The sequence below is a fragment of the Triticum aestivum genome, chromosome 1B (assembly GCF_018294505.1).
Source record: "Triticum aestivum cultivar Chinese Spring chromosome 1B, IWGSC CS RefSeq v2.1, whole genome shotgun sequence".
Lineage (NCBI taxonomy): Eukaryota > Viridiplantae > Streptophyta > Magnoliopsida > Poales > Poaceae > Triticum > Triticum aestivum.
In genome coordinates, this window is record NC_057795.1 from 622,196,433 (window position 1) to 622,208,978 (window position 12,546).

At 43.9% G+C, this 12,546-nt stretch overlaps 2 protein-coding genes across 3 annotated transcripts; one reads left to right on the forward strand and one right to left on the reverse strand.

The window, feature by feature from the left end:
* Nucleotides 1-206: 206 nt before the first annotated feature.
* On the forward strand, nucleotides 207-8,656 carry LOC123143096 (protein ANTHESIS POMOTING FACTOR 1). 2 transcript variants are annotated; one of them, XR_006470681.1, is made up of 10 exons: nucleotides 208-520; nucleotides 593-693; nucleotides 5,537-5,710; nucleotides 5,800-5,899; nucleotides 6,022-6,138; nucleotides 6,221-6,358; nucleotides 6,480-6,561; nucleotides 7,179-7,228; nucleotides 7,300-7,506; nucleotides 8,239-8,656. XR_006470681.1 is itself a non-coding variant. In XM_044561911.1 (9 exons), exons 1-9 carry the CDS (start codon nucleotides 446-448, stop codon nucleotides 7,423-7,425), a joined length of 963 nt encoding a protein of 320 aa, XP_044417846.1. In that variant the 5' UTR covers nucleotides 207-445; the 3' UTR covers nucleotides 7,426-7,644. The 2 variants fall into 2 exon arrangements, 1 of the variants encoding a protein (XP_044417846.1); XM_044561911.1 differs by lacking the exon at nucleotides 8,239-8,656 and having other exon boundaries at nucleotides 207-520; nucleotides 7,300-7,644.
* Nucleotides 8,270-12,016, reverse strand: LOC101664700 (farnesyl pyrophosphate synthase). Its single transcript, XM_044561899.1, has 12 exons — nucleotides 11,502-12,016; nucleotides 10,727-10,751; nucleotides 10,519-10,634; nucleotides 10,348-10,434; nucleotides 10,091-10,207; nucleotides 9,916-10,004; nucleotides 9,698-9,749; nucleotides 9,502-9,597; nucleotides 9,361-9,405; nucleotides 9,163-9,252; nucleotides 9,017-9,088; nucleotides 8,270-8,601 (listed from the first exon to the last, which is right to left on the reverse strand). The coding sequence occupies exons 1-12, from the start codon at nucleotides 11,634-11,636 to the stop codon at nucleotides 8,473-8,475; spliced, it is 1,053 nt and encodes a 350-aa protein (XP_044417834.1). The 5' UTR covers nucleotides 11,637-12,016; the 3' UTR covers nucleotides 8,270-8,472.
* Between the last annotated feature and the right edge of the window lie 530 nt (nucleotides 12,017-12,546).

The following is a 12,546-nucleotide window of genomic DNA, read 5'->3' on the forward strand; positions in this document are numbered from 1 at the left end:
CAAAACGGTATGGCTCAAAACGGACAAGCCTGGTCACTGGCGGGACGCATCTGCAGACATTTAAGGCCAGATTTGCTCTGTGGACAAGGGGCGAACTTTTTTTTTAAGTCACGCCAGTTCTTTTTCTTTTCTTTTTTGAGTAACTTGAGTCACGCCAGGTCGTTTCGGCTCGGCTAGACCAGAGAGACCGGTCGGCCCATCAGGCCCTTCTTCTCCCCGACGAGAGAGAGTTTGCTCCGGGCTCGGCTTCTCTTCTTCCTTCTCGAGCTCCCACGCCGCACGCCCCTCATCTCCCTCCCCTCCGCCCCCCTGTCCCACGCGCCGCGCCAATCCCCACCACTCCCAACGTCACCGGCGCCAGGCCAGCTCCACCCAACATCCATCACCCGGAACACGAGATCCGAAAGGCGGGCGGGCGGCGGCGGCGGCGGCGGCGGCTCGGAAGATGGCGGCCACGCTGCCGCAGCTGGACGACGGCATCGTCCGCAGCATGGCCATCGGCGCGGTCTTCACCGACTACGTGAGTTCCATTGCCTAACCCCTATTTGTTCCTTCTGTCCACGCTAATCTGTCGCGGCGAATCCGTTGGCAGGCCGGGAAGATAAGCTGCCTCGATTTCCACCGCAAGGAGGACCTCCTCGTCACCTCCAGCGAGGACGACTCCATTCGCCTCTACAACACCACCAGCGCCACGTGAGTCCGCCGCTTGTGTTTTTTACATCTGCTCTGTTGGTGCTTCTGTCTGTGTTAACTGAACCTCGGTGTGCTAGAGAGGTTACAGCATCTACTGCAGGATGGGAAGTGTCTGGCATCTACTGCATCTCGATTGTTGGCCTATAGGTATGAGTGACAGTGTTGGGTTCTGCTGTTTGGGGATGCTGGTAATGCGCCACTTTGATCTTAGTGGTGTCTAGCAGTGATGCCTCTGTGAGTATGTTAGTAATAAAATTTATGGTGATATGCTTCACAACTAGGAGCACAGCAGCATTAGGCCATTGGCTATTTGTGATGCAAACCCCTAGTAATCTGATGTTGCATGTGTTAGACATAATTCTGTAGAATTACATGGTAGGATCTTTACGCTTAGGCATTAGATCACCAAAACATGATTAAACAGAGGTAGATCTGTAAGAGCACAAACGTTGGTTCGTGGCTCCGCCCTTTTACATCATGTTATCCTTCCATCCCAGCGGGCCGTAGATCAATTCCAACATTCCCCTCCTTGATTGTTAGTCTCAACAACTTTTGCCCATTCTCCATAGGAATAATATACGAAAGTAAGGTGTTACAACAACCAATGAAATGTCGTTGAACCTCAATACTTATAGTACGCATCCTATTTTGAAATGAAAAACATATTACTTGTTGGGAGTTGTTCATGATAACGTCCCATAATTCCAGGATCAGAAGGCTTCCGATAATCCCATGCCGGCTACATGCTCACGAAAAATATTAGGTGTTAAGCCTTTAGTGAGCGGATCCACAAGCATACTTGTCGTCCTGATATGCTTAACATTAATAGTTTGATCATGGATTCTATCTTTCACGACATGATATTGTATGTCAATATGCTTGGCACCAACACTTGACTTGTTGTTACTCGTATAGAGAACTGCGGGTTTATTATCGCAGTATAATGTTAGTGGTTTGAAGTGTTGTCTACCACTTCAAGTCCGGGAATAAAATTCTGTAGCCATACTGCCTGCCCAATGGCCTCATAACATGCTATGAATTCTGCCTGCATCATGGATTTCTTAGTACCTGCCTTGCAGTAGCTTTTCTATGATATGGCTCCTCTGGCGAGTGTGAATATATAACCTAGCATGGATTTCTTACTGTCCCTGCTGGGGCACACACCCGGCAAAATCAGCGTCTGGATAACCAACAACTTCCACGTTATCAGACCTTCTATACGTAAGCATGAAATCTTTAGTGCCTTGCATGTAACACAATACTTTCTTTATGGCCTTTAAATTTAATCAATGTTCAGGATATCGGTAACTATAGAACATAAACCCGCTTCTCCTCAAGATCCATTGCCCTAACCTTTGTGACTCCATTATCGTCAAAAACACCGCTTGCCCAGTCTCCACAAACTTGGTGGTATGACCTGGGCAATAAAAACAATATCCCTTTCCTCTATGAGCTTACCCAATGAAAAAAGAACTAATTGTCTTTGGGCCTAACTTTTAAATTTGTGGATTCATATTTTAGCTTCAGCAGGGGCAGCCACACACATGCAAGTAATTCAAGCTTGGTTTCTTTGGTAATCTTGAACAGCTAAGCATGGTTCACACCATATCCATAAGGGTGTGATTGCGACGCTCAACCACGCCATTTTGGTGAGGTTCACCAGGCGTTAAATAATGAGCAATGAGTCCATTCACAGCTCGGGACTTGGTAGTAAGTTCCTAATCTACCTCTATGTTTAATCATGTTTAGGTGATCTAATGTCTAGGCCAATCGATTCTATCACGCTATCCTAAAGAATTATGCCTAACATTGGTATCAGAGCGTTCTATTCCCCCTCAAAATGTGGCCCAAACGATGGTGACACAATTTTGAAGAGTTACTAACGCCTTTCCATTTCTTCTCATCTTCCATTCATCACTCACATACGTAAAAAAATCATTAAGGAATAACAACAACAACAACAACAACAAAGCCTTTAGTCCCAAACAAGTTGGGGTAAGCTAGAGGTGAAACCCACAAGATCTCGCAACCAACTCATGGCTCTGGCACATGGATAGCAAGCTTCCACGCACCCCTGTCCATAGCTAGTTCTTTGGTGATACTCCAATCCTTCAGGTCTCTCTTAATGGACTCCTCCCATGTCAAATTTGGTCTACCCCGACCTCTCTTGACATTCTCCGCACGCTTTAGCCGACCGTATGCACTGGAGCTTCTAGAGGCCTGTGCTAAAAATGCCCAAACCATCTCGGACGGTGTTGGACAAGCTTCTCTTCAATAGGTGCTACCCCAACTCTATCTCGTATATCATCATTCCGGACTCGATCCTTCGTCGTGTGGCCACACATCCATCTCAACTACGCATCTCCGCCACACCTAACTGTTGAACATGTCGCCTTTTAGTTGGCCAACACTCAGCGCCATACAACATTGCGGGTCGAACTGCCGTCCTGTAGAACTTGCTTTTTAGCTTTTGTGGGACTCTCTTGTCACAGAGAATGCCAGAAGCTTGGCGCCACTTTATCCATCTGGCTTTGATTCGATGGTTCACATCTTCATCAATACCCCCATCCTCCTGCAACATTGACCCCAAATATCGAAAGGCGTCCTTCTGAGGCACCACCTGCCCATCAAGGCTTTCCTCCTCCTCACATTAAGGAATAACATGTATAATTTGCCTCGTCTGACACCGAGGCCAAACATGCATTCATACATGTCATCATCCACACAAATTCCTACTTAATGTAGATACATAAAAACCATAATTGAATCATATAGCTGGTATGAAGCTCCAAATTCCATTAGCTACCTTAAGTTTTCTTGCCCCTTGAGTTATAACTTGGGTCGTAACGAATCCCTACATGGAGCTAGCAACTAGAGCAGTTGCACCTGAATCAATCCACCATGACATTTGAGAGAAATCAACATAAAGTGTTTCATCATCAGAAGTTATTTCATCAATACCTTTTTTGTTAGCCATTTGAGAAGCCCGGCAATCCCTCTTAATATGTTCTGAGTGTTTGCAAAGGTTGCAAAGTCTCTCTCCATTAGCATTCGTAGCCTTAGCATTAGAGGGAGCTGGAGGACCCGAACGAGAGCAATTTGCCTCTATACATCCCTTAGGCTTTGGGTCATCTTTCTTGAGGACTTGCTTTTTGTTGGGCTTATGATTGTCCTGGTTTCATGCTCTCTCTTTGCAGTGTTAACATGAAAAGATGACCAGGCTTTGGGTCATCTTTCTTGAGGACTTGCTTTTTGTTGGGCTTATGATTGGCCTGGTTTCATGCTCTCTCTTTGCAGTGTTAACATGAAAAACATGGTCCTTTTGTTTGCCTGTTCGAGTTGCTCTTGCTCCGCTCCTCCAGCCCTCTAATGTTAATGCTATGAATGTTGATGGAGAGACTTTGCATCTTTTGCAAACACCCAGGACAAGTTAAGAGGGATTGTCAAGACTTTCTCAAATGACTTAACAAAAAAGATATCGATGAAATCACTTTTGTTGATAAAGCACTTTAAGTTGATTTCTCTCGAATGTCATGGTGGATTGATTCAGGTGCAACTGCTCATGTTGCTAACTCCTTGTAGGGATTCGTTACGACCCAAATAATAACTCAAGGGGCCAGAAAACTCAAGGTAGCTAATGGAATTGAAGTCGATGTTGGAACCGCAGGATCTCTCACATTGGAGTTTCATACCAGCTATATAGGCTTCAATTAAATAATGGTCTTTATGTATCTACGTAAAGTAGGAATTTGGTTTTCGTTTCTTGCTTGGATGATGACATGTATGAATGCATGTTAGGCAACAAACAATTTGTTTTAAATAAGTGTAACAAAAATGTTGGCCTTGGTGTCAGACGAGGCAAATTATACATGTTATTCCTTAACGTTTTGTTATGCATGTGAATGATGAATGCAAAGATGAGAAGAAATGAGAAGACATCAGTAACTCTTTGAAACTGTGGACACTGTCGTTTAGGCCACATTCGTCGGGGGGTGTTAAGCGTAGACATTAGATCACCTAAACATGATTGAATAGAGAGATGATTAGGAACTTAGGGCCAGTTCTTTTGGGGCTTATGGGTGGCTACCAAAATAAGCTGCCCCCTACCCAGCTTATTCTGGCAGCCCAACTTAAAATTTTATTATAGAAGCCTACTAATTAAGAGCTTATTTTAGCAGCCATCCATAAGCCTGAAAAGAACTGGCCCTTATTGCCAATGGGTGCAGCAATTGGCTTAGTGGGGCGATATCCTGCGCTTGCTTGATGCAGGCGTGACACAGGCTCAGTGAAGATGTTGGTGACGGGTACCGGCACTGTCCTGGTGCCGTCAGAGATGGCCTTCCTGTCGCGGCAGCGCCTCCCCTAGATCGGTTTAGGGGTTTGGGATGTGGGGAGCAGCAGGAAACCATATGTGAACTGGTCATACGTAGGTGTCCGGCTGCTCCCCCTCCTTTTATATTGCCCAGGGGACCGAGACAACGTTGGTTAGGGATGCCCCTGAGGGCACGTTAGTTTGGGGTGAGGGGCACGAACTTTGGTTCATGGCCCCTCCCCTTTACGTTACATTATCCTTCCAGCCCAGTGGGCCGTAGATCAATTCCAACAGCATGTTGGTCAGTACGATCCCCTTAGATGATTTAATGTTGTTTGTACTGGCAGTATATTTGTTCATGGTTATGCTGCAGTATGCCATGGTCTTATTTTTCCCCCCTACTACAGTCGTTTGTTTTTCTTTGTCAGATTTAACCTTTTTGTATGCGACCCTGCATGATGCCGGCATTTTGCTTTGTTTCATGTCATTGACTATTAGTGACGAATGCTAGAATTTGGACTGTTTCTTTAGGTTGTCGAAGACTACTTATCATAAAAAACATGGTGCTGACCGTGTCTGTTTTACTCATCATCCGAGTTCCATATTATGTTCATCAAGATACAATGTGGAGTCAGGAGAATCACTTCGTTACCTGTCATTGTATGACAACCGTTGCTTGAGATATTTCAAAGGACACAAAGACAGGTTCAACAAATTTTGCTTGGATTCTTGTTTTTAGCAACTATTTCAAGGGTCAGATGCTGAGGCCTGCATTCTTTTTTATGTCATTTCAGGGTTGTTTCACTATGTATGTCACCTGTCAATGATAGCTTTATGTCGGGGTCACTTGATCACAGTGTCAGAATATGGGATCTTCGTGTAAATGCTTGTCAGGTTTGGCCACAGAATCTGTTAATTTGATCACAAATAACTTAAATATGCATATTTTGTATTTAGCTGATGAAAAGTACCAATTTACCCTCAGTGCTTTTCATGCTTACACGTTTAGCATTCAGGGTATACTGCGTCTGCGTGGTAGGCCTTCTGTTGCATATGATCAGCAGGGACTTGTTTTTGCTGTAGCAATGGAGGGAGGTGCTATTAAGCTGTTTGATTCTCGGTCATATGACAAGGTCTGTATTGAACTTGAATCTGGAAGTCATATATCTAAAAAGCATGTGAAATTCTCAATCTTGTGAAAGAAACCACTTTCAGGGTCCATTCGACACTTTCTTGGTTGGTGGAGATACGGCTGAAGTGTCTGACATTAAATTCAGCAACGATGGCAAGTCTGTGCTTTTGACTACAACTAACAACCATATATATGTTCTAGATGCATATGGAGGGGAGAAGGTCAGTTAGCACTATAATTGCAGAATTTTGCTTCAGATATCGAACTGTAAAGTGCACAATTTCCTATATCTTGTCATTAACAACATAACATATGAACTCATCTTTGTCTGTTATTTTGCAGAAGTGTGGCTTCAGCTTGGAGTCATCTCGCAACATAGCAACTGAAGCTGCTTTCACTCCAGATGGTCAATATGTAATTTCAGGTAATATTCGGTTTTTTCGTGCATCTTCCTTAGGATATTCTGCTGCATACTACTCCCTCCGTTCCTAAATATAAGACCTTTTAGAGATTCCACTATGAACTACATACGGATGTATATAGACATATTTTAGAGTGTAGGTTCACTCATTTTGCTCCGTATGTAGTCCATAGTGAAATCTCTAAAAGGTCTTGATATTTAGGAACGGATGGAGTACCTCTGAATTACCCACATGTTGACCTGTAATTAAGCCTTAGCATATAATATCATCTCTAGTCTCACCTTTTTCTCCCTTTTGCCTTTACTTTGGGAAGATAGTATAAAGATTCATCAGTATATTTTTCACCTTCAACTTGTGTGTAGTTGTTTTATCAGCATTAGAGAGGCACTTATAGTTACAGTTTTATATACTGCTTTCATGCCAAGTAAAAAGTCAAAAGATCATAGTGATGATAATACATCTGATATGGTGGTATGCTTCCCATTCTCAATTCTGGAGCACTATTGCTGAAAGTGAAACTTGGAAATGTCAAATTTGCTAGAATGCTTTAAAAAAAAGCACTGACCAGGCTGCGTGGCAAAAGCTGTTGCTGAAAATAACATGCGCGTTGATGTTGCAGGATCTGGTGATGGTACCTTGCATGCTTGGAACATCAATACAGTACAGGAGGTAGGTACCACTTTCTTAAACTTTGATTACAGCCCTGTGTTTTGTTGGCTTAGTTTCTTTTCCTGTTGCAGATTGCCTGTTGGAACAGTCATATTGGTCCTATCACTGCTTTGAAATGGGCCCCTCGTCGAGCTATGTTCGCAACTGCATCGACAGCACTGACTTTCTGGATTCCCAACGAATCCAGTTCGAGTTAGGTCTCTGAGGAAGGGAGATGGAACATGGAATGCGCTAACTTAACAAAAGGCTTGTATCATGTTCTTTCCTTGACAGGACAGGTACTATGTATGAAGTATCACTTGCTTTATTACCATATATATGTGGAAACAGTGATGTTGGTTCCCTGTAGAATGTATTGAAGTGCTCCCTTTATTTCTTAAGTACTATATAATATTGCACACTTGCTCATTATGTTCTATTGTGGTTCCGTCATTGTACATAAAATCGCCCCGTATTCTTCCCCTGTGCTATCCTAGTGCATTTGATATGGAGAATCGGGAACTTGTTCCATATTCTTTTGTTGCTGGAACAGGGTAGACTTTTGCTTAGAATATTATAAGCTGGCCTTCTTATATCGCTAAAGCTCTCAGATCCCTGATATTCTTTTATCACCCCAAGAAGATGAGGGCATAACCTTCTCTTTGATTTGCCGACTCATTATGTTGGAACCTGATCCTTAGTGTCACCTTGTTATTCTTAGAAAAGACGCTGAATTAAACCATTGCTAACTTCGTATTCTTACAAAGCGAATGATTTAAACCACTGCTCGCTTTTAAATGGTGTTGATAATCCTGACTGTAGAACTTTTAAAAGATATCAGAACAATTACAGCAGCTTCACCTTGTAGAAGTTTTTAGTTTCCTGGAGGAACTTCTCTTAATGGTTGGATATTCAATCATGTGCGCCTTGGGGTAATCCCAAGTGTTCATTTACATGAAAAACTACGCAAATTCATCTTACATCCACCTGATTTCATGTCTATTTTTGGCACTGATGATTTTCATTAGCAGAACTTGAAGAACTACCATGGGAGACCAAACGAAAGGGCAAGGTGCAAATTACAGAACCATCAGTCGTCTACACCAAGGCGGTCCATTAAACCCGAAATAGCGCCTTGCATCATTATTACTACTGGGAGCAGCAAGGCGCAACATACAACATGAAGCACTAAACCATAAAATCAACACCACTAGTCATCTATCAAACATGCGACAATGGAGCAGATTTCCTGCCCAAGAGACACCCTACTTCTGCCTCTTGTAGATCTTGTGCAAGAAGGACTTCAGAACCTTCTGAACAGCGTCGCTCGGCTGGGCTTCGATACCAGCAATCAGCTTCTTGTAGCTCTCGCTCTCGTACTCATGAAATACCGCCTGCAATAAATAATAGTCAAACCAGTGGTTAGACAATGCCATATTTTGCGGAGTATGAGAATGCCAGTAGCTCTTATTATATGAGACAGTATTATTCTGACCGCTCCAGCAAGAAGTTTTCAACAGCAGACAATTATATTTGCTGACTATGAGAATCCAGTAGCTCTTATTATAAGACACAGGTAGATTATTTTGACAGGCCCGGCAGGGAGTTTTCCAAATGAAGTTTTGGTTTTCAAAGATACGAGGAATAATTTGATGAATACTTGGTAAAACATTTCCTGTGAGCATGTTATCAAAACTAAACAGGCTTAAGTGAATGAAATGGATTGATGCGTTATACTCTGATTCATAGTCCTACTAAATCCATTACAGTCCACATATAAATATAACAGGGTTAAGAGTTAAGACAAACCTCAAGGTCAAGTTCTTTGTAGAGATCCTTCACTTTTGCCACGCATGCTGGATCTTTCTTTCCATAGTTTTCCTGTAGAAGCATTAACTGTTCAGTGACAGCCTCCATATTATTACGAAGGGCAAAGTAGTGCAAAGGTGACTCACAAATAGAATGCTCTTTTGGCTCTCATCAGCACGCTCAAGAGCTTGGACAACTAGCCAGGAGCACTTGTAATCTTCAATGTCGGTGCCAATCTATGGTAAGACTCAACATTGATGAAATTGCAAGAGCTAAATAGAACATATCAACAACATAACAATGTCCATTCATTTTTAAACGGGCACATGCAGTAATGCACTAACCTTGCCAATAAATTCAGGATCACCATAACAGTCTAGATAATCATCCTGTATAATAAGAAAATGTATATTAATGCTAAGTAGACTAGTGGTGGTCGCAGCCAAAAGATTCATATTGTAATGTGTAGCAAAAATAGGAGTTACCTGAACTTGGAAGTAAGTTCCCATCTCGACAAGTATGTTCTCTACAGCACCGTAGTTCTCCAAACTCTCACCAGAGAGTAGCAGCGCACATGCAACCTTTCATAAAGCAGCAGATCAGCACCAGTTGAATCAGCATCAATTGCCAAAACAGAGGTGTACAGAGAAGCTAAAAGAAAACATAGAATGATCATTTTACCGGCAGATAAAATGAATAGTAGGCTGTCTTGAATTGAACAATTCGGCGGTGGCTGCAAAAATATCAGAGCTTCATATTAACAATAAACAAAGGGTATATCACACATCGATTATTACCAAGAAATATCAGACAACAAAAGAAGACTTGTGCTCCTAAATTTATGCGCGATGAAGCATGCTAAAGAAGTTTATCTCAGAGTTGGCACAACATTAACTTACACTCCAATGTTATATTTTGTTAGATCTTTTTCTCCCTCGTGGGTTGTAATAAGATCCAGCATTTGACCAGAAGCTGTCTTGAACTCAACCTGGAAAAACATGACAAGGTAATCACCACCTGTAATGATCCACAAGTTCAGACTGCACATGTTTCCTCAGCATAATATTTACTTACCTCGTTGAATAAATCAAGGAGATCGGCATAGTAAGGCTTCTTCTTAAAGTGGAGCCGAAGCATTCTCGAAATATGGTTGCGAAGGAGAATCCCATCATTTACAGCAATCAAGCCAACCTAGTTTATCAGAAAAGGGCAGCATTAGGGATAAGTTTATTTGTAAAATTGGAAAGAAGGGACTACAGAATGTTCTTGAATGAAGACAAATGAGTTTTTTGAACACTGTAGCTGGAAAGGGCAATTTAGTTCTCACTAACCCGAGACACCCTAAACCAACAAGGCTGCCCACGTCGAGTGTGGGAGTCGTCCATGATATCATCAAGCACAAGAAAGAAGGCTTGGAGCTACACAGACAGCAGCAAATCTTAAGGTGGGCAATTTTGGTTGCTTCAAATTCAGCGGAGCAACACTGAGAGACGAGGAATTACCCATTCAATGCACCAACCGAGAGTGGAGGCAAGAAACATCTCCTCCTCACTAAGAACATCGACACCTTTCAACAGCTTATAGCTATCGACCACGGAGAGCCCACGGTTGCACTTTCCTATCATTAGCAACAACAACGGGTTAGAAACGCGGTACCTTCTTGTAGTACCACTTGAGAAGAAAACCTGTAGCTCGAATTCATCTTCTCACCTCCCAGTACATTGTAGTCCAGCATCTGCTCCGAAAAAGAAAATAAAGGCACGGTGCGTTAAAAATAGCAGAACTGAACCAATAAGAAGATTATTGTTCATCCAGTCTCTGGAGCATCTTACTGAGATTTTTTTTTACATAAAAGTAAAAACAGCATGCAAGATTCAACATCATACCTACACATTAATGACAGGGAAATGGATTTCCACATATAGAAGTAAATAATGACCACGCATGCTCTGTTTTAATAGCAGTACTTATAATAATCCACTTCGAAGAATTTGAATCAAACAGAAACGATTACTACGTATTTGACATTAAAATTGTGACTATACTAATAACTTGTGAGCACCATCTTCCTCTTAAACTAGAACAGCCTTCCAGCAGATCACTTGCAATTGGAAAGCATTTAACTAATTCTACTTATTAACTGTGCAGGAGCTTCAGGTTTTCGTTTCTCTGCTTGCTATTTGCTAAATATGATCCAGCCTTCCGCAGCAAACCAAACCAACGTGTAGGGGCATTAAGCAATTAATTGCTGATTCAGCCTTGGGCAGCAAACCAACGGAGTACTAGTACTACTAGCAAGCCAAATTGATTGCGCTCCCACCCATCAAGGAGCCGATCTCGGGCCAGCTGATCCCAGTCAAATCTTAACAGCAGACCCCAGCGGAACCCAGCAAGGAAACAGGAGCTGGAGCCAGCGGGGCGGGACGAAACGCGGAGGAAAGCGGAAGCAGAGGAGGAGGGGAGGGAAGGGTCAAGGGAGCATTACGCGGTCGATCCACTCGTGCGACGACTCCGTGTACTCGAAGGCGGGGTCCCGGAGCAGCTCCGCCTTGAGCGCGTCGTAGATCCGCGCGAACGCCGCCTTGCTCTCCCCGCCCCCGCCGTTCTCCGCCGCCGCCATTGCCTCAAACAGGGGAGGGAAGCCGAGGAGTAAATCGGCCGAGGGGGAGGGCGGGTGACCTCAGTTCGGCTGCGCTGGGAGATTTTCGGGGGACGGATGGCGGGTGGCGGCTAGGAGGGGCGCGGGAGTATTTTAGGGGCGGGGCTGCGACGGCGACGGGTGATGGGCGGAGGGGAGACTGGAGGGAGATCGCGATGGCGTCGAGCTCGGAGCACTGGCAGCGGCTGCCAGTATTAATATATACTGCTACGAGTAGCAGTAGAGTAGTACTAGTAGAGAGAGGAGAGGGGGAAGGGAGGGAGGGAGACGAGACGATGCGTGCGCGATCTGGATCTGTGCTGCCGCTGCTGCCGTGCTGGAAATTTGGGACTATACGCGTGGGTTCGCAGTTCGAATCCGCATAATTTATAGTTTCCAGCGCGTTCGTCGCTGGCCCGGCCGGGGCTGGTTGGCCTTTGCTTTGCTCTCTACTAGCAGCCGTCCGACCACTGACTTTGTTGCTCTAAAAAGGAAAATCTGATGACTAATTCGACTAATCAACATGCCGTGTTTGAATGAACGAATGAATTACGGGCGTTTATATCCCGGGCTTTGCTGGTCGAGAACGAAATATAGGCCCCCCGCAAAAAAAAAGAAAAGAAAGAGAACGAAATATAGGGGGAAACAAGGCGATATTTTCATGAAAAAAAAGGTTTAACGTGTTGATCGACGGGGCGTGCTCGAAAGATGTTAGGTGGCGTCGCATCGATGATTCCGAACTAGTTTTTGGTAACTGGGAACAAAATATGGTGAAAACGGGGCGTCGTCTCATGAAAAAGGCTAACAGAGTCCGTCGGTCGCGTCACGGAAACGGCGAGTGCGGGTAGGTTGATCACGCGACGCAACGGGGACCACGTTGGTGGACCCACGG

Bases quoted from the DNA above. Each gene is read 5' to 3' on its own strand.
- LOC123143096 (XM_044561911.1), top strand. From the start codon at position 446: ATGGCGGCCACGCTGCCGCAGCTGGACGACGGCATCGTCCGCAGCATG. The intron at 6,139-6,220 runs GTCTGTATTGAA...AACCACTTTCAG, and splicing joins ATTCTCGGTCATATGACAAG to GGTCCATTCGACACTTTCTT. The intron at 6,359-6,479 runs GTCAGTTAGCAC...GTTATTTTGCAG, and splicing joins ATGCATATGGAGGGGAGAAG to AAGTGTGGCTTCAGCTTGGA.
- LOC101664700 (XM_044561899.1), bottom strand. From the start codon at position 11,636: ATGGCGGCGGCGGAGAACGGCGGGGGCGGGGAGAGCAAGGCGGCGTTC. The intron at 9,598-9,697 runs GTAAAATGATCA...GCTTTATGAAAG, and splicing joins ACTATTCATTTTATCTGCCG to GTTGCATGTGCGCTGCTACT. The intron at 8,602-9,016 runs GTTTGTCTTAAC...TATTTATTGCAG, and splicing joins ACAAAGAACTTGACCTTGAG to GCGGTATTTCATGAGTACGA.